The following is a 25,709-nucleotide window of genomic DNA, read 5'->3' on the forward strand; positions in this document are numbered from 1 at the left end:
ACCATCTGTGCAGAATTTCTAGCATGTTATGAGGCTGATCATGAGAATGTTTTGTCAGACATTGTCACAGGTGATGGAACTTGAGTTCATCACGTTGAACTAGAAACAAATTGGCAAGCTAGGTAGTGGTGTCACACCACCTGTCCTCTGAAGAAAAGGTTCAAAGCTGCACCTCAGCTAGCAAAGTCATGGTGATGGTCTTCTGGGACTCCGAAGGGGTTGTTTTGTGTCCTCCTTCATGGTGCAACAAAGTGTATTGTGGTACCCTCAGGAACTTGAAGAAATGACTTCAGCATGTTCATCACTGCAAAAATACAAACAAACTTTCTTCTTCTCCAAGACAACACAAGGCCTCACAGAAGTCTGCATAGCCAAGAGGAGCTCACAAAATGTCATTGGACTGGTCTTTCCAGGTCTCACATCTTCCAACATCCACCTATTTGGCCCAATGAAAGATGCACTCCATGCCCAGCAGTATTTGGGTGATGGAGACATTGTTGATGCAGCAAGGCATTGGCTCCAATGTCAACCAGTAGATGGAGTAAGGCCACCATATTGAATGGAGATTATGTTGAAAAATAGTGTTTTGTAGCCAAAGGAGTGGGGAATAATATGGTGTGTTGAGATTCTGAATGAAACCAACCTGCTTACAGAAAAAAATGTGAAACTTCCTGGCAGATTAAAACTGTGTGCCCGACCGAGACTCGAACTCGGGACCTTTGCCTTTCGCGGGCTAGAAAAAAATGTGTGGCAGGACTTCTCGAACATCCCTCATACATAAATTTTAATCCAGCACTTATATACCCCAATGACAATGTGTAAATCTTTTGATACTCTTCATCTGTAAACCTCCAGCTTATTGCTGTGGGTACGGTTCAGTCATGATAGAATTTTGAGGTAATGTACTACAGAATAAGGATGCTACTTTATTACTCTAAAGAACTAAATTCCACAGCAACAGACCGTAATATACTTCCCATAACACAATGGACAAAATATCAACTACGGAAATTGTTACTTCACCTTTTGTCAACACATTACTCTGAACCTAGGCTTGAAGGACAATACAGCTACAAATCTTTTCTTTTTTCCACCAGTATTACTATGGGCCAGGGGCTCCCAAACTATTCCTCTGACAGAATGCTTTGAGAATCCCGGTAATTTGATGGAACATCTTACTTATGTGGAAGGTTAATAAATTTTTAAAAATGAAAAAAACTTTTTACTTCAGCTGCTTTTGGCAGTGACTTTACTTTATATCATGACTAATAACACAGAAAACAAAATTTTAAAATAAATATTGTCAAAATGTCAGAGAGCAAAAAAAGCCATGACATTAATAGTTTTTCATGGAGCACTTATTCACTTCCTGTGTAACACAGTTTGGGAAAACCTGCCATAAGTGACTAAATTTACTTTGTTTTTCTTTACTAATGCCTGGAGAACTGTAAACAGACACATCCCAACTACAGATGGAGTCCTCTATAAGCAACTGCAGTTCAGTCTTAACTTAGACTGACAAAAAACTTTCATATATTCACACAAACAGTACTGAATCATGTATTTAAGATGATTTTTCTGCTGCGACATAAACTTTGACTCATATTTTTGCTGGTTATCTTAGATTTTTAATATTACCTTCATATATTCTCAACATTTTCTTATATTCTGATATATTTTATGTATTACTTTTTTGGATTACCTTTTGACCAAAAGAAATTTATAATAGACACAAAATTTTTATTGTTCTACGCTCAGAAACAAAGCAAGACAAGATATCAAAAACTTATATACTGGAAAGGCTTCCATCTTCTTGTGTTATACGGTTCACCCTTACCCAAATTTTATGTCTGAGACATCTCAAACTTTCATCATTACCACATCATATTTCCTTATACCTAAATTCAAGCAAAGTAGGTGATCACTGTCAACTTCCAAGCTATTGATAGGATAGTAAAAGAAGTTGAATGACTCAGGAAAGGGAAAGAATTAAACCACCCAGCTTGCAGAAGCATTATTGCCACATAATGAATTCAGTAAAGAACACTGAACCACCTACTTACTAGTGGGTTCACAATTAATCTGACTTCATGACCTTCCATCTAGTTTCACATTACTGATTTCAGGCCAACATCTATCCCCCCATGAACCATAGACCTTGCCGTTGGTGGGGAGGCTTGCGTGCCTCAGCGATACAGATAGCCCTACCGTAGGTGCAACCACAACGGAGGGGTATCTGTTGAGAGGCCAGACAAACGTGTGGTTCCTGAAGAGGGGCAGCAGCCTTTTCAGTAGTTGCAGGGGCAACAGTCTGGATGATTGACTGATCTGGCCTTGTAACACTAACCAAAACGGCCTTGCTGTGCTGGTACTGCGAACGGCTGAAAGCAAGGGGAAACTACGAGGGCATGCAGCTTTACTGTATGAATAAATGATGATGTCGTCCTCTTGGGTAAAATATTCCGGAGGTAAAATAGTCCCCCATTCGGATCTCCGGGCGGGGACTACTCAGGAGGACGTCGTTATCAGAAGAAAGAAAACTGGCGTTCTACGTATCGGAGCGTGGAATGTCTGATCCCTTAATCGGGCAGGTAGGTTAGAAAATTTAAAAAGGGAAATGGATCGGTTAAAGTTGGATATAGTGGGAATTAGTGCAGTTCGGTGGCAGGAGGAACAAGACTTTTGGTTAGGTGAATACAGGGTTATAAATACAAAATCAAATAGGGGGAATGCAGGAGTAGGTTTCATAATGAATAAAAAAATAGGACTGCGGGTAAGCTACTACAAACAGCACAGTGAACGCATTGTTGTGGCCAAGATAGATACGAAGCCCACGCCTACGACAGTAGTACAAGTCTATATGCCAACTAGCTCTGCAGATGATGAAGAAATTGAAGAAATGTATGATGAAGTAAAAGAAATTACTCAGATAATGAAGGGAGATGAAAATTTAATAGTCATGGGTGACTGGAATTCGGCAGTAGGAAAAGGGAGAGAAGGAAACGTAGTAGGTGAATATGGATTGGGGATAAGAAATGAAAGAGGCAGCCGCCTGATAGAATTTTGCGCAGAGCATAACTTAATCATAGCTAACACTTGGTTCAAGAATCATCAAAGAAGGTTGTATATATGGAAGAGCCCTGGAGATACTAAAAGATATCAGGTAGATTATATAATGGTAAGACAGAGATTCAGGAACCAGGTTTTAAATTGTAAGACATTTCCAGGGGCAGATGTGGACTCTGACCACAATCTATTGGTTATGAACTGTAGATTAAAACTGAAGAAACTTCAAAAAGGTGCTAATTTAAGGAGATGGGAGCTGGATAAACTGACTAAACCAGAGGTTGTACAGAGTTTCAGGGAGAACATAAGGGAACAATTGACAAGAATGAGGCAAAGAAATACAGTAGAAGAAGAATGGGTAGCTTTGAGGGATGAAGTAGCGAAGGCAGCAGAGGATCAAGTAGGTAAAAAGACGAGGGCTAATAGAAATCCTTGGGTGACAGAAGAAATATTGAATTTAATTGACGAAAGGAGAAAATATAAAAATGCAGTAAATGAAGCAGGCAAAAAGGAATACAAACGTCTCAAAAATGAAATCGACAGGAAGTGCAAAATGGCTAAGCAGGCATGGCTAGAGGACAAATGTAAGGATATAGAGGCTTATCTCACTAGAGGTAAGATAGATACTGTCTACAGGAAAATTAAAGAGACCTTTGGAGAAAAGAGAACGACTTGTATGAATATCAAGAGCTCAGATGGAAACCCAGTTCTAAGCAAAGAAGGGAAAGCAGAAAGGTGGAAAGAGTATATAGAGGGTCTATACAAGGGTGATGTACTTGAGGACAATATTATGGAAATGGAAGAGGATGTAGATGAAGATGAAATGGGAGATATGATACTGCGTGAAGAGTTTGACACAGCACTGAAAGACCTGAGTCGAAACAAGGCCCCGGGAGTAGACTACATTCCATTAGAACTACTGACGGCCTTGGGAGAGCCAGTCCTGACAAAACTCTACCATCTGGTGAGCAAAATCTATGAGACCAGCGAAATACCCTCAGACTTCAAGAAGAATATAATAATTCCAATCCCAAAGAAAGCAGGCATTGACAGATGTGAAAATTACTGAACAATCAGTTTAGTAAGTCACGGCTGCAAATTACTAACACGGATTCTTTACAGACGAATGGAAAAACTGGTAGAAGCCAACCTTGGGGAAGATCAGTTTGGATTCCATAGAAATATGGGGACACGTGAGGCAATTCTGACCCTACGACTTATTTTAGAAGCTAGATTAAGAAAAGGCAAACCTACATTTCTAGCATTTGTAGACTTAGAGAAAGCTTTTGACAATGTTGACTGGAATACTCTCTTTCAAATTCTGAAGGTGGCAGGGGTAAAATACTGGGAGCGAAAGGCTATTTACAATTTGTGCAGAAACCAGATGGCAGTTATAAGAGTCGAGGGACATGAAAGGGAAACAGTGGTTGGGAAGGGAGTGAGACAGGGTTGTAGCCTCTCTCCGATGTTATTCAATCTGTATATTGAGCAAGCAGTAAAGGAAACAAAAGAAATATTCGGAGTAGGTATTAAAATCCATGGAGAAGAAATAAATACGTTGAGGTTCGCCGATGACGTTGTAATTTTGTCAGAGACAGCAAAGGACATGGAAGAGCAGTTGAACGGAATGGACAGTGTCTTGAAAGGTGGATATAAGATGAACATCAACAAAAGCAAAACGAGAGTAATGGAATGTAGTCGAATTAAGCCGGGTGATGCTGAGGAAATTAGATTAGGAAATGAGACGCTTAAAGTAGTAAAGGAGTTTTGCTATTTGGGGGCAAAATAACTGATGATGGTCGAAGTAGAGAAGATATAAAATGTAGACTGGCAATGGTAAGGAAAGCGTTTCTGAAGAAGAGAAATTTGTTAACATTGGGTATAGATTTAAGTGTCAGGAAGTCGTTCCTGAAAGTATATGTATGGAGTGTAGCCATGTATGGAAGTGAAACATGGACGATAAATAGTTTGGACAAGAAGAGAATAGAAGCTTTCGAAATGTGGTGCTACAGAAGAATGCTGAAGATTAGATGGGTAGATCACATAACGAATGAGGAGGTACTGAATAGGATTGGGGAGAAGAGGAGTTTGTGGCACAACTTGACTATAAGAAGGGATCAGTTGGTAGGACGTGTTCTGAGGTATCAAGGGATCACAAATTTAGTATTGGAGGGCAGCGTAGAGGGTAAAAATCATAGAGAGAGACCAAGAGATGAATACACTAAGCAGATTCAGAAGCATGTAGGTTGCAGTAGGTACTGGGAGATGAAGAAGCTTGCGCAGGATAGAGTAGCGTGGAGATCTGCATCAAACCAGTCTCAGGACTGAAGACCACAACAACAATAACATCTATCTTTCAGAACAATTGTCAGACCAATGCAAACACAACAAAATTTTTGAACATTCAAGCTCCAGCAAACACTTTAAAAACTGCTTTCTATACACCTACCGCGAACACTACTTTTTGCATATTTACATTGGAAATCATTTTTTGAAAACTGTTTATTGTACTGTCACTATCAAAGATGCTTACAACCTACATTACACTATTTACTATTTATTACTTCTAATAATTTGTATGTAGCTGCCATTGACAACTTAGCAACTTACTTTTACAATCTCCACTTCCTTAAATGTGCACATTTCTCATGGCAACATTATTTACTCTTATTTTTACTAATTGCATTTCACCTGTGTTATTGTTGTTAATTGCAAACAATTAAACCTTCTCTGCTTTGTCAACACTTTCATTTGCTACCATTACACAGTCTGTTTCTGTCTTATTTACTTCAGGCTCAGTTCGTGGTTGATTACATTACTGTTACTGGTAACCATTCAAGTTCCATCTTCTTTCTCAATCTGGCATCTATTCACACTGTTACGTACCTTATCAGGAACATTACTCACTACTTGCACACACTGTGCCTTTTCATCATGTTAAAGACATCAACATTCACATCAACAACTTTCTGCTCAACAAAATCATCCATATTAGTATCATATTTATTCACAGTTTCACATTAAGCCCTATGCTGTTGCCCAGTTTTACTTATTACCACTTCAATTGTTGGCAGCTCATTTCTACAACAGCTAATTGTCAAGTTTTCTCACACTTTTTCCTTAACAAGCTCATCGGCTTTGCTGACCATTTTGTTAACAGTGATAGACTTTTTGTGTCTGTTTAAACATCTACCTTAGTCTCAACTAGCTGCTGCTTATTTAGATCACTATTAATTACCAATAACTCACCTTCTCCTTTGACATTACTTTCCTGCTCAATATCATTTATTTCTGCAACAGTTCCATTCACTATCTGCACATGCCATTTCAACCCTATTTGCTTCAGATTTACTTGCTTGCACCTCACTTACATCAGTGTCACTTATTACTGATTCACCCTCCCTTTCACCCTGACATTCATTCACTTCATCACCGATTATATCATAATGTTCCTTGATTATGTGGCCAGCTTTCACATGATATCCCTTAATTACGTCATCTAATTCATCCATATTATCTTTCATCCGTGACTTCTCATTCCATTCATACATCACGTATTGGGTACTCTATCAGGATATTTGCTCCTCAACTCTCATACTCTGCTTCCCACTCTTCCAGATTACTGTATCCTTACTTCCATTTTCCAAATCCACTTCCAGATCCCTATCACCATTAACTTTGTTTACGTACTCTGTGATTTCTTGATCTACTTCTAACTCATCAATACCAATTGTATCATTTTGCTTTGTCTCAAATATCATTTCTTTCCACCATTGGAACAGATTTGCATACTTCATATAACTCATCTTGACATTCAACAATTTCCATTTACCTATTATGCAATTTTTAGTTACATTTTCAGACTTGTCTTCAACGTTCTCAGTATAAACTCCTGCTTCGTTAGTGCATATGTTTCTATTCCAAAAATTTTTATTTTCTCTGAACAGTGTCATTCAAAGTTTTCAAGCTCACTAAGTCATCTTGAACATCAATTTCAATTTTACTAGATTCTACCATTTTGTATTCACTGGATGGTTTATCACTTTCTTCATAAATGTTTTTCTTTGTCCATAGGTTTCTTTCATTTGTGTTGAAAGTGGACTACATATTTTTTTTTCTTTTACCATTAAAGACCTGTCCTGACAGTTTGTTCAGTTTTTTATTACTGACTGCATTTAACATAAACTCATTGTTACAAATTCTGTTCATTAAGTGACATATTTTCAGCAACCATGTTCACTCACTTTCATTTTGTACACGCAAAAGTAGAAAAAATGCTTTACATCCAAATTGTCAACATTTAGGAAGCTGCTGCCATCCATAGTTCTCATCTGCTTACAGCTCCACCTCATATCACCATGTCGGCTCGTTTTGGTATCCTTCACACTCCATCTTACTGGCTGCTATCTCAAAATGGCTTCAGTAATGACATGAGGCATTCTTGTGCTCTCTGTATCATGTTGCCTGCTTCCATCAGTACTTCCCATAATAAAATTGGTACTGTTCTGAAAATTGTTCGTGAGCTGCCCCTTTTGCAGTCTGTAAGTAGTTTCAATTCATTTATGCTGCACAAAAATATATTTCATTGTTTTGTCATCACTCCATCACTGTATATAAATAATTCACTGTCACTTGTACTTGTTCGTGAGTGCACTGTTTAGCGTGAGTTGTTCAACACGTGGCTCTCGGAGGGTTTCCACCCAATTATCTGCACAACTCAGCAATTTCAGTTTCTCTGATTAACACTTTTATTTAACTTTGACAGACTTCATAGAGCCGATGACCTGTTTACCAGCTGTAAAAAGAATAACAGTGCTCACGTCAGGTAGCTCCTTATAATACCTAACAGTCACAGCGGCAGATTTGAATATTCTATTGTAGCGCAAAACCATGGTCACGTTTATATAAAAATGATACATTTCACACATAACATAGTCCTTCAATAATTAATGTGATATAATTACACTGTGATAGCTCATTAAGCCAATCCATAATTAGATACCATGTCCAACATACTTCACAATAACAATGATGTTCCATATTTATGTCAATCTCAACAAGTCCATTTAAAAAGTCAATTAATCCAATATGCAGAGTTCACTTGAAAATTATCAAACATTAGAGTTCTTGGATTGCAAAGTGACTGGTGTGCAAATCTTCCCATTTGTTTCATTAGTCAAGACTAAGAGTGCACACAAACATAGGTCTTACTTGTCACCACTTAACTGGCAATTTTGAGTGATGTCCGACTACTTATAGACAGGTAGAATAACAAACTGTTATTTTGAAAAATACATTATGCTTTGAAAAAATTGCTCGGTTGGATTTTACTGTTTTAGATGAATTGCAAGAACTATTGTGATATTAATTTATAGAAATTATTATTGGCCAGAAATTTGGAAAAATACATTGTTGCTTTTATACTTTACACAGTATGAATCCCCTAGTTTACATGTGTAAGCACCAATTGCAAATTAGGGTAAATTATATGAAATTATTAAATAGTGAGGTAATCAGTCAGTGCTGTATGTCATCTTGTATAGAAAAATTAAGGTAACAAAAGTATGTAGTCAAAGCTTGGAATCTAACAGTGGTAATGATGAAATCTGCAATGAAAAGTGGGCCTGCTTATAAAAATAGAAGTTTAATTATTGCAGAAGATAATTAGTTTTTGGTAATTTACAATATGTTACTGCAAAGTGGGAATGCTTAACTTTTGAGTAGTGTAGTTTGTTTTTACCAACTATCTTGGTTAGCCCATATAGATTTGTGTGTAACAAACTGTATTAAAATGAGCTCCTCACCAGGCTGTGAAGGCCCAATGGGTGTCCACGGGCTGCCATGTTATCCTCTGTTGTGCGGTATCATGCAAAAGGTGTATACTGTCAGCAGACCGCTCTCTTGACGTTTTTGCAGGCTTTCCAGACCATGGAGATGCTCCTATTCAGTCAAGTAGCTCCTCATTTGGCATTGCTGGCTGAGTGCACTCTGTACCTGTCCCAGTCCTTCCACTAAGGCAAAATGCTTGGCAGTACAGGGAACTAAAACCAGTTCCTCTACATGGCAGCAATCTACGCTGATCACTCTACTATGGAGGCAGATAGTGAAGTATGAGGGAGGATTGGAAAGTAACACACAATAACTTTTTTCTCCCCTGATACTGCAGCTGGAATGTCAAAATTCCACAATGATATAGGTAGAAATTTTGTGCTAAAGAAGGTATTTTGTTTTCATGTGCAGCTCCTTGGAAAAGAAGCCTGAACTACAAACAAAAATGGTGTGCATGTTGTTGTTGTCAGCTTGTGAGTAGCAGTGAAGTGTAGTTCAATATTTGTGGGCAAAAGGGCATAAACTGAGTGAAATTCACAGGAACATGCGTGGCATGTATGGAGATGATTGTGTGGAATGTAGCATTGTCTCCAGGTGGTGTGCATACTTCCAAGAATGCTGTGTGAACCTTAGTGATTTTCAATGCTTCGGGCAGCTAGTAACAGCTGCAATCCTGCAGAATGTCAGAGCCATTGAGTTAGCAATTTTGAACGAATGGTATGTGCAACTATGATCCTTTTTGCAGCAGTTTAACATTTCCTATTGTGCGGTGTACGATATTGCTCATGACACATTGAAATTTCATGAAGTTAGTGTTCTGTTGGTGCCTAAGAACCTGGCAGAGGATCACAAGGGCCAGCAAATGATGACAAGCTGGAATCACTTATTGCATTATTCCGCAGAAGGGCATGACTCTCTGAAAGGAATCATCTCTGGTGATGAGTCGTGGGTGTACTACTAGAGTCCTGAAACTAAGCAGCCCTCTGTGGCGTGGAACTGTTGTGGTTCCTCAGTAAAGGGGGGGGGGGGGGGGTTATTCAGAGTGACCCAATCTGCTAGGAAAGTGCTTGTGACAGTGTTCTGGGATCTGCATGGTGTGTTACTGGTGGACATTGCTGAACATGGGACCTCTGTGAATGCTGCAGCCTACATTAAAACTTTTGTTAAGTTGCATCGTGCCCTTCATGACAAACACCATGACATTAATGCTGATGGTGCCAAAAACTTCTTCAAGATGCTCGCACCCATTTGCCACACCTGTTTGTGAGAAAATCAGGAAATTTCAGTGAGAGGTGCTTCAGCATCCACCACACTGTCTGGACCTTACAATGTCAGACTTTAACCTGTTTGGTCCCATGAAGGAATTCTAGGATGGCCAAAGCTTTGCGACAGATGTGGAAATGAATCAGCAGTCCACAGATGGCTATACTCCAACCAAATGGCCTTCTATGAACAGGGCATATTGAAATTGGTACCACAATTAGAGAAATGTGTTGAGAAAGTTGGTTACTACATTAAAAAGTAGGTAAAAGATGTAAGGTTTTTTCCTATTAAACTTTTTGGTATTAAAATTATTGTGCATTACTTTCCAATCTTCCCTCATATATTACAGGTGTCAGTTAGTTATATCTTTTAATGATGAGTGCCCTAATGAAAAGTAATTACTCCAGTGGATTCAGAACACAAAAGTGAATAATGAAATTTAGTGAAATCTAGTCCAAACAAGAACTTGACATTTTTGTGTAGTTGTTACATACCAACAAATGAATGTATTGAAAATAAGATATTATTATTTGTTGGAGCAGAAAAATGTAACAGATTGGAAGAATCCAGCTGCTGCCATCACTCCAATTCTGTCACCGCCATCTCTTACCCCATCAAAGACAGGTCTACATATTGTAGCAGTCATTGATCTTCATACTGCCAGCACAGTGCCACTTCCTATCTGATCACGGCAACTACCAAACTGTTTGTCTGCATGAAAGGCCACCCCCAAACTGAGGCAAAGAGACAGCTGGACCACCCAGGTGCTGGACATGCTGCCCAGTACATTGTGTTTCACCTTGTCTGCTTCACAGCCTGTGTCATCTAATTCCTTTCCACCCACCCTAGCTTGTCTGAAGTGCACAGGTGAGACATATCCTTTGTTTCCATCACTGCCCTGACCTTAATCTTCACTGGTCTCTGCCCTTTACCTGCCTATCCCCTTCCATAATCCCACTTCCGTGCTACGACATGCACATTCTGTCTTGCCAAAGCCCCTACAAAGTCCTTTCCCTGTCTAATTCTCTACTCTATCCTCCCCCCCCCCCCCCCCCCCCCGCTCATCCCCCCCCCCCCCTTCTCCCTTCTCCAACCCATCACATCCTCTCAATGCTGCACTTAGTAGCTGTTTCCATTTTCCCTCTGTCCTGCTCACTCCCACAGTCAGCACTAGTGTGATTCTCCACCCCTACCTTGATATCCCTATCCCTCTGTACCCTATACCTCTTCTATATTGTCCTACCCAGCCAAGCTAGACTGCTATTCACCTCATATGGAATTATGGTCATGTGTGTGTAAGTTGTGCTTGTGGGAATATGTGTTCTTCAGATGTGTGCTTCAGATGAAGGATTAGTCTTCTAGCATTCTTTCATCATGTCTGTCTGCAAGGTAAGGCCTCTTCTCTGTGGTGAGTAGCACTCTACCTTTGTGTATTGTTGTTATTCCATTGTGGATTTTCGATTGTTTGGAATCAGTAATTGAGAGAATAAAATTTGCTGCGACTCAGGAATGCGAAGCTACTGATAATGGTACTGATAACAACATATACTCTTGCGTATGCCTTGCTCCTTTTTACTGATTGATTTGATTATATGGGTCCAGTATTATTACTAAATGTTAATAACATTTTTGAAAAGTTATAAATAAACTGATATTTCCACCAATATTTGGTCACTGCATCAGTTGAAAGTTGCTCATGCTGTGAATCGTTATTTTTGTATCTGCAGGTTCCTGGATTAGCTGAAAAACGTCCATCAGTAATGAAAAATGACAGGATAATAGTGAAAATAAAGGGGGACAAAGAGTGTATACAATACGAGGGAATAGTACATGCAGTCAGAGAACTGGATGTGTACTTAGGATTCAGGGAACAGTAAGTATCTCCTTCTGTGTAGAATTAACTTTTTTATTTCAGTTAATTTATTGTGGAATGACAGATATTTTCAACAAAAATAAGATATTAGTATTTGCTCAGAATTATCTGGAGTTGCTCAGAATGATTCAGAGTTTGTGAGGTTAATACATGAAGATGTTACATTGAACCTATAAGTCAAAATTATTCTCCACATAAGAGACAGTTGTAACAGAGTTAAAAACAGGAGGAAATATCCAAAATGAAATAATTTATGGAATTTGATCAAATTAGTGGTTGGATGGTTTTAATGGCTTAGGTTTTAGAATTGGAGGACCATATTTCAGTTATTAGAAGAAAGAAAATTTCAGAATGAGCAGGGCAAGAACAAAGTGATTGTTGTAGATGAGATTCTGACACCAAAAGTTCCTCTGGGTGGAGCATCCTTCCCTTTCTGTGCCACTTCTCTGTTTGCAGGATAAGCGGTAATAATTGCTTTTATTTCCTCAATGAACATCATTTAGACTCTCACAGGCAGAATGTCTTGCTACTACAGATGGTTTGTAATATTGACTGCATTAACATCCCTTGGCAACATGGTAATGTGCCTCTTGTCCATAGCATTTACCAGAGTGACACCTGACTGCCTGCATCAGTTTGAATGGTTAGTGGTGAGTGCCTCAGTGTTTACAGCCAGTTGTCACTGTGTGCACATTTGATGAATCTGGGTTATCAGAACTGGTCTACACTAGGAGGCTTCTTCTAATATCATAGACATTGGGCATCCTCCAGCACAGTTGGACTTAACAGTGACATTTTGTCTCAGAGGTGGAGGGAAGGATTGTATGACAGTTGAACTGAAACAGTTATTAGTAAGAAACCTGCCCTAGACGTAATAAGCTTCCTCAGGTGTGCATCACGGGACCTAAGATGGCCATTTCTTTCATAGCTTGTTATGGAACAAAAATGGCTGTCTCCTCATAATCTCGTACACTCCCAGGAGAACACTTGGTCTGGTGGCAGCAACACTCAGCCAAGAAAAATAGTTTCCTTCGCAGGGAGAAAAAGGGGATAGGTTAGGGTGATTAGAAATGAGAGGCAGGTCATCCAGGCCAATGGGTGAGAGGGACATTTGTGAAGTATTTCTTGCTATAGTAAAAGCCATTTATAAAAGTGGAAGTAAGTAAGAGACCTTTAGTTGCAGCAGAATCTTGAACCATCTTTCTGAGGACAACCTTTTAACAGCATCTCAGGTTTGGCTTCCCTAAAGCTTTTTTTACTGAGAAACCATTATGTGACCTCACAAACTCTGTGCTGGTAGAAATAAACAAGAGAAATCACCCAGTTGACATTTTCTGTGATCTTCCCAGGATCTCTCATTGCGCAAATCATAAAATTCTGTTACGGAAACTAATATCGTACATCATTTAGGCTCTCCTCCTGCGTGGATGGAGTCTCAGGTTTACATCAGATAACAGAAGATCATGTTAGCAAATGATGCAATAAAAGTAAGATTCAGTTCAGAGTGGTAAAACAATAAGTATGCTGTCCCACAAGGTTTGGTTCACAGATATCTCCTGTTCATGGTCTATCATGGTCTACATAAATTATATTTGTGGGACACTCTTCAAAAACTGGAATGTTTGCTGATAACAATTATAAAACCTGTGATGAAACTTAGTTTAATCATTTTGAACTGGAGTACATCATTTTGAACCAGAGTTCAAGTATCAAATCATGCAGCGGAATTACCCTGAACCACCTCTTCATGCTGTTGTTGTTGTTGCTGTCATGGTCTTCTCTCCAAAGACTGGTGTGATGCAGCTATCCATGTGACTCTATCCTGTGTAAGTCTCTTCATCTCTGAATAACTACTACAACTTACATCCTTTTGAATCTGTGTACTGTGTTCATCTCTTGGTCTACCTCTATGATTTTTACCCCCCACATTTCCCTCCAGCACTAAGTTGGTGATCCCTTGGTGTCTCAGAGTGTGTCCTATCAACCTGTCCCATCTTCTTGTCAAGCTATGCCACAAAATTCTTTCCTCCCTAATTCTGTTCAGTACCTCCACAGAACCACATTTTAAAAGCTTCTATTCTCTTCTTGTACAAACTGTTTATCACACATGTCTCACTTCCATACAAATACTTGCAAAAGACTTCCTGACATATAAATCTAAATGTGATGTTAACAAATTTTTCTTCTTCAGAAATGCTTTTCTTGCCACTGCCAGTCTACCTTTTTTATTTCCACTACTTCATCTGTCATCAGTTATTTTGCTGCTCAAATAACAAAACTCATCTACTACTTTAAGTTTTCATTTCCTAATCTATTTCCCTCAGCTTCACCTGATTTAATTTGACTACATTCCATTATCCTCTTTTTTGCTTTTGTTAATGTTTGCTTTTGTTAATGTTTGCGTTTGTTAAAGAAGGATATAAGGTGAACATCTCTTCCAAGTCCTTTGCTGTCTCTCACAGAATTACAATGTCATTAGCAAATCACAAAGATTTTGTTTCTTGTCTCTGGACTTTAATTCGTACTCCATATTTTTCATTGGTATTTGTTGCTGTGTGCTCCACATACAGGTTGAGTAACATTATGGATAGGCTACATCCTGTTTCACTCCCTTCTCAACCACTGTTTCCCTTTCATTCTCCTCAACTATAATAAATGCCATCTGGTTTCTCTACAAGTTTTAAATAGCCTTTCACTCCCTGTGTTCTCCCTGCTACTTTCAGAATTTCAAATACGGTATTTTGGTCAGCACTGTCAAAAGCTTTCACCAAGTTTACAAAAAGCCATAAACACAGGTTTGCCTTTCCTTAACCTATCTTCTTAGAGAAGTAGTATGGTCATTATTGCACCGCGTTTTCCTGCATTTCCCTGGAATCCAAACTGATCTTCCCTGAGGTTTGAATCTACCATTTCCCACTCTTCTGTGAAGAAAAAGATAGTTTGCAACAATGACTTTTTAAACAGGTAGGGTAATCCAGAATGAGATTTTCACTCTGCAGCGGAGTGTGCCCTGATATGAAACTTCCTAGCAGATTAAAACTGTGTGCCGGACCGAGACTTGAACTCGGGACCTTAGCCTTTCGCGGGCAAGTGCTCTGCCAACTGAGCTACCGAAGCATGACTCATGCCCTGTCCTCACAGCTTTACTTCTGCCAGTACCTCGTCTCCTACCTTCCAAACTTTACAGAAGCTCTCCTGCAAACCTTGCAGAACTAGCACTCCTGAAAGAAAGGATATTGTGAAGACATGGCTTACCCACAGCCTGGGGGATGTTTCCAGAATGAGATTTTTCACTCTGCAGTGGAGTGTGCGCTGATATGAAACTTCCTGGCAGATTAAAACTGTGTGCCGCACTGGGACTCGAACTCGGGACCTTTGCCTTTCGCGGGCAAGTGCTCTGCCAACTGAGCTACCCAAGCACGAGTCACGGCCTGTCCTCACAGCTTTACTTCTGCCAGTACCTCGTCTCCTTTACAGAAGCTCTCCTACAAACCTTGCAGAACTAGCACTCCTGAAAGAAAGGATATTGTGGAGACATGGCTTAGCCACAGCCTGGGGGATGTTTCCAGAATGAGATTTTCACTCCGCTGCAGAGTGTGCGCTGATATGAAACTTCCTGGCAGATTAAAACTGTGAGTCGTGCTTGGGTAATTCAGTTGGCAGAGCACTTGCCCGCGAAAGGCAAAGGTCCCGAGTTCGAGTCTTGGTCCGGCACACATTTTTCACGCTGCAGAGTGAAAATCTCATTATGGAAACATCCCCCAGGCTGTGGCTAAGCCATGTCTCCACAATATCCTTTCCTTCAGGAGTGCTAGTTCTGCAAGGTTTGCAGGAGAGCTTCTGTAAAGGAGACGAGGTAGTGGCAGAAGTAAAGCTCTGGGGACGGGGCGTGAGTCGTGCTTGGGTAGCTCAGTTGGCAGAGCACTTGCCCATGAAAGACAAAGGTCCCGAGTTTGAGTCTCAGTCCATCACACAGTTTTAATCTGCCAGGAAGTTTCATATCAGCACACACTCCGCTGCAGGGTGAAAATCTCATTCTGGAAACATCGCCCAGGCTGTGGCCAATCCATGTCTCCGCACTATCCTTTCCTTCAGCAGTGCTAGTTCTGCAAGGTTCACAGGAGAGCTTCTGTAAAGTTTGGAAGGTAGGAGACGAGGTACTGGCAGAAGTAAATCTGTGAGTACGGGGTGGAGTCGTACTTGGGTAGCTCAGTTGGCAAAGGTCCCGAGTTCGAGTCTCGGTCCATCACACAGTTTTAATCTGCCAGGAAGTTTCATATCAGCGCACACTCCGCTGCAGAGTGAATATCTCATTCTGGAAACATCCCCCAGGCTGTGGCTAAGCCATGTGTCCACAATATCCTTTCTTTCAGGAGTGCTAGTTCTGCAAGGTTTGTAGGAGAGCTTCTGTAAAGGAGACGAGGTACTGGCAGAAGTAAAGCTGTGAGCACGAGCCGTGAGTCGTGCTTGGGTAGCTCAGTTGGCAGAGCACTTGCCCGCGAAAGGCAAAGATCCTAAGTTCGAGTCTCGGTCCGGGACACAGTTTTAATCTGCCAGGAAGTTTCAGATAGGGTAATATTCACACCTGTCAGCACCTTCTTTCTTTGGAACTGGAATTATAAAATTCTTCTTGAATGATGAGGGTACTTTGCCCATCTCATACACCCTGCACATCTCATACATCTTACACAATTGTTCATAATAAATTCAAAATGCAATTTTTAAGATCATTTTGACCAACTTTTGCAGTGGTGTGCATTTACTACTCAGTCATGATGGTAAATGAAGTCAAGCCCATGCTGAAAAGGCAATGTCTGGATTTGCATAGGAGAGGAATGCTTATTCTTCAAGACAATGCCCTACCTTATATGGCACAAATGATGCTGTGAAGTATTGGTAAAGTGGGTTTGGAGCATCTACCTCACCTTCTGTACAACCCCTTCAGATTTTTATGAGTTTGATGTGATAAAAGAAGCTTTTTATGGCATCAAGTCCAGCAAGAATGAAGAAACTGGCCCCGAGATCAAGGAAAAGAATTTTTCAATTAGGGGATAAGATGACTTGTTAAAAGATGAGTTAAGCTTGTAGAAGAGTGTGTTGAGTACATGGAAAATTAGACAAAATGTTATTAATTCAATAAACCATTTCTACTGCGCAGTTATTTGTCATTTTCATTATTGAATGACCCTCTAATTATCTTTGCTATGCTGTTGCAAATGGTTCAAATGGCTCTGAGCACTATGGGACTTAACATCTTAGGTCATCAGTCCCCTAGATTTAGAACTACTTAAACCCAACTAACCTAAGGACATCACACACATCCATGCCTTAGGCAGGATTCAAACCTGCGACATAGCAGCAGTGCGGTTCAGGACTGAAGCGCCTAGAACCGCTCGGCCACAGTGGCCAGCTGCTATGCTGTTCATAATAGCTCACCAACACTCCTATTTCCTTATTCACTATTAGACCTGCTCCTGCGGTTATCCCTATTTATTGTCATGCCATCACTGTCTATTCATCTGACTCAGAGTCCTGTTCTTCCTGCACCCTCACTTCACTAATTCTTACTACATCTAATTTCAACCTTGCCTTTTCTCTTACTGTATTGTCTAACATACCTACAAGATTAAGGAAGCTGATATTCCATGCTCAGGCTCCATGTTACCAGTTTTATTTTTCCTGGTGGAAACATGCTCCTGAGTAGTTCCAGTTTGGTGATTGGAAAGGTGGACTATTTTATCCCTGGAATATTTTATCTAAGTACTGCATGTCCTCATGAAATATAATGGCTGTTGTTTCCCTTGCTTTCTGCTGGCTTGTTGTCACTTATGTATATTACCTTTAATGATCATACTTTTTAAGATTTAACAATTGATAACACCACTATTTGTAGAATAATTCATCATTACTGTTATAGGAAAAACTTGCTCAAAAAGGGATCTCATGGAATTTTTCCAAATTGGAGAAGTTCCCATGTTACATGAAACACACAGGGCTATATAAAATTTGTCAAGTACCATGCTCTAAAGTACAAATTTGTTACAAACTTGAAAGCATAGGATCGATGTGCCACAATAATATTTATTTAATAGTTCATTGTGAACCAGCTTTGGCTTTTTAGGCCATCATCAGATAGCTTAATACTGAACAGATAGCCCACACAACTTGAGTGAGAGTTCATAGATGTACAAAGACTGTTTTTCAAAGATATATGACATTTTATGACTATATCGATACAAAAATCAAGCATAATGTAGTACCCAAAGAGGCTCTGAACGAATAAATCTTATATTACACTATATTCAAAGAGTAAACATATATGAATACATAAGCCAAATATGTTGTATGACTGAATAATAGCACAGACTACTATGTTATGTGGAAAAACTGATGAATACGATGAACGGGGAGGAGGGGGGATGGGAGGAGGAGAAAGTATTCTATGTAGAATAGATGGGATCGTTACAATGAGCTCATTGGCTGTTGCTGCTTTAGTAAAGGTGAGTAATGGAACTGTATGTAGTCATTAACAAACAGATCAGGATTCTCTCATTGGTGTTTATTAATGGCCAGAATTTCAAGTAATGTTAGTTTTCTGTCTTTACTTCCTCTATTAAAAACTTCTTCCCCCCATGAACCATGGACCTTGCTGTTGGTGGGGAGGCTTGCGTGCCTCAGTGATACAGATGGCCGTACCGTAGGTACAACCACAACGGAGGGGTATCTGTTGAGAGGCCAGACAAACGTGTGGTTCCTGAAGAGGGGCAGCAGCCTTTTCAGTAGTTCAAGGGCAACAGTCTGGATGATTGACTGATCTGGCCTTGTAACAATAACCAAAAACGGCATTGCTGTGCTGGTACTGCGAACGGCTGAAAGCAAGGGGAAACTACGGCTGTAATTTTTCCCGAGGGCATGCAGCTTTACTGTATGATTAAATGATGATGGCGTCCTCTTGGGTAAAATATTCCGGAGGTAAAATAGTCCCCCATTCGGATCTCCGGGCGGGGACTACTCAAGAGGATGTCATTATCAGAAGAAAGAAAACTGGCATCCTACGGATCGGAGCGTGGAATGTCAGATCCCTTAATCGGGCAGGTAGGTTAGAAAATTTAAAAAGGGAAATGGATAGGTTAAAGTTATAGTGGGAATTAGTGAAGTTCGGTGGCAGGAGGAACAAGACTTCTGGTCAGGTGACGACAGGGATATAAACACAAAGTCAAATGGGGGTAATGCAGGAGTAGGTTTAATAATGAATAGGAAAATAGGAATGCTGGTAAGCTACTACAAACAGCATAGTGAACGCATTATTGTGGCCAAGATAGACACGAAGCCCACGCCTACCACAGTAGTACAAGTTTATATGTCAACTAGCTCTGCAGATGACGAAGAAATTGAAGAAATGTATGATGAAATAAAAGAAATTATTCAGATAGTGAAGGGAGAAGAAAATTTAATAGTCATGGGTGACTGGAATTCGAGTGTAGGAAAAGGGAGAGAAGGAAACGTAGTAGGTGAATATGGATTGGGGCTTAGAAGTGAAAGAGGAAGCCGCCTGTTAGAATTTTGCACAGAGCACAACTTAATTATAGCTAACACTTGGTTTAAGAATCATGATAGAAGGTTGTATACATGGAAGAGCCCTGTAGATACTAAAAGGTATCAGATAGATTATATAATGGTAAGACAGAGATTTAGGAACCAGGTTTTAAATTGTAAGACATTTCCAGGGGCAGATGTGGACTCTGACCACAATCTATTGGTTATGACCTGTAGATTAAAACTGAAGAAACTGCAAAAAGGTGGGAATTTAAGGAGATGGGACCTGGATAAACTGAAAGAACCAGAGGTTGTACAGAGTTTTAGGGAGAGCATAAGGGAACAATTGACAGGAATGGGGGAAAGAAATACAGTAGAAGAAGAATGGGTAGCTTTGAGGGATGAAGTAGTGAAGGCAGCAGAGGATCAAGTAGGTAAAAAGACCAGGGCTCTTAGAAATCCTTGGGTAACAGAAGAAATATTGAATTTAATTGATGAAAATAGAAAGTATAAAAATGCAGTTAATGAAGCAGGCAAAAAGGAATACAAACGTCTCAAAAATGAGATCGACAGGAAGTGCAAAATGGCTAAGCAGGGATGGCTAGAGGACAAATGTAAGGATGTAGAGGCTTATCTCACTAGGGGTAAGATAGATACTGCCTACAGGAAAATTAAAGAGACCTTTGGAGATAAGAGAACCACTTGTATGAACATCAAGAGCTCAGATGGAAACCCAGTTCTAAGCAAAGACGGGAAAGCAGAAAGGTGGAAGGAGTATATAGAGGGTCTATACAAGGGCGATGTACTTGAGGACAATATTATGGAAATGGAAGAGGATGTAGATGAAGATGAAATGGGAGATACGATACTGCGTGAAGAGTTTGACAGAGCACTGAAAGACCTGAGTTGAAACAAGGCCCCCGGAGTAGACAGCATTCCATTGGAACTACTGACGGCCTTGGGACAGCCAGTCCTGACAAAACTCTACCATCTGGTGAGCAAGATGTATGAAACAGGCGGATGTATGAAACAGGCGAAATACCCTCAGACTTCAAAAAGAATATAATAATTCCAATCCCAAAGAAAGCAGGTGTTGACAGATGTGAAAATTACCGAACAATCAGTTTAATAAGCCACAGCTGCAAAATACTAACACAAATTCTTTACAGACGAATGGAAAAACTAGTAGAAGCCGACCTCGGGGAAGATCAGTTTGGATTCCGTAGAAATGTTGGAACACGTGAGGCAATACTGACCTTACGACTTCTCTTAGAAGAAAGATTAAGGAAAGGCAAACCTACGTTTCTAGCATTTGTAGACTTAGAGAAAGCTTTTGACAATGTTGACTGGAATACTCTCTTTCAAATTCTAAAGGTGGCAGGGGTAAAATACAGGGAGCGAAAGGCTATTTACAATTTGTACAGAAACCAGATGGCAGTTATAAGAGTCGAGGGACATGAAAGGGAAGCAGAGGTTGGGAAGGGAGTAAGACAGGGTTGTAGCCTCTCCCCGATGTTATTCAATCTGTATATTGAGCAAGCAGTAAAGGAAACAAAAGAAAAATTCGGAGTAGGTATTAAAATCCATGGAGAAGAAATAAAACCTTGAGGTTTGCCGATGACATTGTAATTCTGTCAGAGACAGCAAAGGACCTGGAAGAGCAGTTGAACGGAATGGACAGTGTCTTGAAAGGAGGATATAAGATGAACATCAACAAAAGCAAAACGAGGATAATGGAATGTAGTCGAATTAAGTCGGGTGATGCTGAGGGAATTAGATTAGGAAATGAGACACTTAAAGTAGTAAAGGAGTTTTGCTATTTGGGGAGCAAAATAACTGATGATGGTTGAATTAGAGAGGATATAAAATGTAGACTGGCAATGGCAAGGAAAGCGTTTCTGAAGAAGAGAAATTTGTTAACATCGAGTATAGATTTAAGTGTCAGGAAGTCGTTTCTGAAAGTATTTGTATTGAGTGTAGCCATGTATGGAAGTGAAACATGGACGGTAAATAGTTTGGATAAGAAGAGAATAGAAGCTTTCGAAATGTGGTGCTACAGAAGAATGCTGAAGATTAGATGGGTAGATCACATAACTAATGAGGAAGTATTGAATAGGATTGGGGAGAAGAGAAGTTTGTGGCACAGCTTGACCAGAAGAAGGGATCGGTTGGTAGGACATGTTCTGAGGCATCAAGGGATCACCAATTTAATATTGGAGGGCAGCGTGGAGGGTAAAAATCGTAGGGGGAGACCAAGAGATGAATACACTAAGCAGATTCAGAGGGATGTAGGTTGCAGTAGGTACTGGGAGATGAAGAAGCTTGCACAGGATAGAGTAGCATGGAGAGCTGCATCAAACCAGTCTCAGGACTGAACACCACAACAACAACATTAAAAACTTTACATTTAATATCATATGAATGCCATTCATTTAGAACATGTTCAGCAAATGTAGACTCTTCCTTTTTCTGTCTCCAACTGCTTCCAGTACCCAGTCAGCCTAGTTGTTATTGTCCTATCTGATTGACCAAAAGCCATTCCATAATGAACTATTAAATAAAAGTTATTGTGCAGCATTAATATTGTAGACTGTATTCAAGTTTTTATATGTCTATGTGCCCCCCAGGAATCTAAAGAATTTTCCATAAATAGTATGCATTTCTAATTATGCACAGATTTTCATACATTTACTCCTGTACAGTAGGTGTTCACTTACTGGAAATTGTATAATAGGACACCATACTATTATACTAATTGATAGATAATATGGTATGTCTGTATTTTTACTGACTTTAAATTTGTTGTGCATACATATTATTCCTGTGTTTATTTGCTTTGCATTCCTCTTTTATTCACCACATGTCATGGAGGGAAACCTATTTGGATCTGATCAAAATTGCTTTTTACACACAATTTTTTGCACAATACAATACTTCAAAAAGTGTGGGAAACATTTTGCTACTCTTCTTCTTCCTTTGTTTCTCCTTGGCCATCTTCTGTGTTGCAGATTTCTGTTAAATCTGTTGCTGAAGTAAAAGTGGAATGAGCTGACAGCAATTCATCACTTCAAATGTAGTCATCTGCACTATATGAAAAGTTTTGCATTTTAATCAATTCAGCAATTGCTGCTTCATTTTCTTGAGCTTCGAGGGCCACAGAGGCATCTTGTTCTCGACCTCCAAACCACACTTTGTTGGAGCACTTAAGGACAGTTTCGAGCTTTATTTCTTGTACGGACAACCCAACCCAATCCAATTTACTGCATCCAGATCAGAAACTGAATATGCAAGAGCAAATGCACTTTTCATGTCTTTAACTCTAAGAATAAGAGGCTGTGTCAATTATTGCCTATAATGGGACTTGAATATGTAAATTACCAGATCCATAGTCATTTTGAGGTTGGTTGAACCTGGTGGGAACCAAGACAAGTTCATGTTTGATAACTTATTTTTGGCTGGCAGGTTACATTGTCTGTGAAAAGGAGATCTTGAGGATTTCCTTTTTTCATTGTGGAATTGAGAGAATCCACCCACTCATCCATAAGACCACTCACAATCCACGTCTTTTTATTTCTACACCACATGACTGGAAGCTTACTCACAGCTTTGTTTTTGAATCAAGGGGGTATTGCCACCTTTCCAGTCACCAGTGGCTTCTCGACTTCAACTAACGTTTTTCCACACAGCATTATAGGAAATCTTTTCCTGGTCATTTTCTGTCAATGCACTTTTCACCTCAAATTGCTAGTACAGGTTTTGAAGGCAGTGCGTGATAAAACAATGCGATGTTATTGGCAGTAAACATGCCTATAGGGTCATAATTTGCAATTCAATTGTACAGTAATGTTTTCAATTATATTGCTGCACTTTCCTGCACAGACTTCTCTTCCCCACATATTTCTTCTACATGATGTTATGTCTAGTTAAATCTGTTCAGTTATCTTGTAGATCTCTTAAATTCCGTATCCCAAGCTCTTTAGGAACTTTGAGAGACTTGCTCTGCAACAAGGGTCAAGACAAAGTTAAATTTGTTGCCCACTTACTTATGAACCATTTACACAATATCTCATTAATTTCTTCATTTCAGTCTCCATCTTGTTCACTTACCTTTCCAGTTGCCCATTCCCTCTCATCCATTCATTCCGTATCTTATCCTTGTTTCTCCAAGCATCATAAGTTTGTGTTTTACAACATTTGAAATTCTACATCATTTCACACATGGAGAGTTTGTCTTTCCTACTTGCCTCAATTTCTTTAACCTTTTCATTAAGTGTTAGCGACACGTACTTCCTGTTCAACATCATGTTCTCACTTAAAGTGCCACAAGACAATTGAAACTAGCAGAAAGCAATGCAGGTAGTGTATTTCTTTGGAATGCTTGACCTTGTAGGCTAAAACCATTGTTTAATGGAACAATACTCACCTTTTTCATACAACAGCATTGTCAGGGATGTACAGTCTTCATGTTAAAAGTAGTATTTTGTTTAGACATCAATAATTGAGGTATACTGTAATACAGTGGTCTAAAGCTTTGTTCCATGTTATATAGTGAATTATTAATTAAGTCTTAAAATTTGCTTTCGATTTTCACATTAGGCATGTTCCACTATGTACAAAAAAATTTGTGTATAAAAGTATATTGAATCTGTCATGACTGGTTTGGCCAGATTTTTCAATTATATATGTTCTACTTTCATGAAGTCTTACAGTATTTACTTTTTGTATTCATAAATTATACAGTTCTTGAACATTATGTAGCTCTCACATTTTCCATTGCCTCCTATCTGTACACAGAATTTTGTTTTTTATTTTCAGGTTTCTGAAGAAATTTATGCCAAATATGAAGTTTAGCATCTCATTTACCGTCAATAGGTACCCTCTGCAATTACAGCACCGTGCTTTGACACTGTTAGAAAGCAGTAATATGAGTTCATTAATGTTTCCAAATAAATACAGTCATTCATCATCTGCAAACATTCAGTAAGTCTCTGCTGAATCTTTTGTTAATAATCAATAGTCACTGTTAAGTGAGACAGCATTATCTACAGCCTACGATATCATTAAGGTATAACAAATTTCAATGCATCATTACTGCATGTTTCATTAATTCACTAGAATGTCAGGAGGTATTATTTGTAAGCATCATGGGATGGATAACATAGTGGTTGAAGAAAGAAATAAGGTGCATTGTATGTGGAGTATGTGAATAATGATAGTAAACTCTTTTTGTTGTCCTGCTAATTATTTGATGTTTTGTAAAATAGTTCATGTAACATGACAGCAGAAAATATATTTGCTGTTGATAGGAAACGTGTGACTGGCATAGTGACAACTTCATGACAGTCAGTGAAAGTCAGAGTACAAGCACTCAGTACATATGATGTATGGTATGATTTTGACCTCCTTCTCTCTCTGACATCTCACCACTTGTCTTTGTCCCTTCTAACCTTCATAACAGTTGTGTACCCCGCAACCTGGGGTATTAGTGACTTGTTCCTCCTTTCCAACCTTCCCAAACATATCCCTCTACAGTCTATTCACCGAGAGCTGGGACGAAACATAAACAGTGTCATGTGAGTGACTACACTCGTTTCCAGAGAAAGCATTTGGTGTTCACGTGATACATAGGGGTGTGGAAAATCCTTGGCGCACGCTTTGCAGCTGGCGGTGTTCGGCTGGCTGCCAAGCTGTCACAGCGGCCCGTGAGAAACCTGGGCAACAATGTACGAAATAAATTTAACAATAATGTTAAACTGAGTTCATTCTGTTGAAGCAGATTTATTTTAATTCATGTTGCTAAAAAAATGCTCCATTCAAAAACAATTAATTGTTAATTTTAATAACAATATCAGTAATAATAATGGTAAAGGACGAAACAAGTTTCACTCTGTTGAACTTGAACTGTTTTCATTGAGGTTTATAACAAACCGCTCCTCTCTCTCCTCTATAATGCAGTCTAATTTCCACATTTGAGTTTCCACTTTTTCTATGACATGGAGGACGCACTTGCTCCAATCCTGTGCAGTCACTGTTCTTACTGCTTCTTCTAGCAGTACTTTAACTTCTGGCATTTTGCATGTTTTGTTTTTCGCTGCAACATAGCCTTTGATTCTGTCCACACTAACTCGATGGCGTTTAATTC

General features: G+C 39.4%; 1 protein-coding gene across 1 annotated transcript in view; it reads left to right on the forward strand.

Moving 5' to 3' along the window:
* LOC126094447 (putative helicase MOV-10) overlaps positions 1–25,709 on the forward strand; it is a 354,346-nt gene that overhangs the window by 187,536 nt on the left and 141,101 nt on the right. The window contains exons 9-10 of the mRNA XM_049908819.1: positions 11,886–12,031; positions 24,383–24,547. Of these exons, the coding sequence (XP_049764776.1) occupies positions 11,886–12,031; positions 24,383–24,547 (311 nt within the window). The remainder of the gene's footprint in view (positions 1–11,885; positions 12,032–24,382; positions 24,548–25,709) is intronic.

Source organism: Schistocerca cancellata, chromosome 8 (assembly GCF_023864275.1).
Source record: "Schistocerca cancellata isolate TAMUIC-IGC-003103 chromosome 8, iqSchCanc2.1, whole genome shotgun sequence".
In the NCBI taxonomy this organism is placed as follows: Eukaryota; Metazoa; Arthropoda; class Insecta; order Orthoptera; family Acrididae; genus Schistocerca; species Schistocerca cancellata.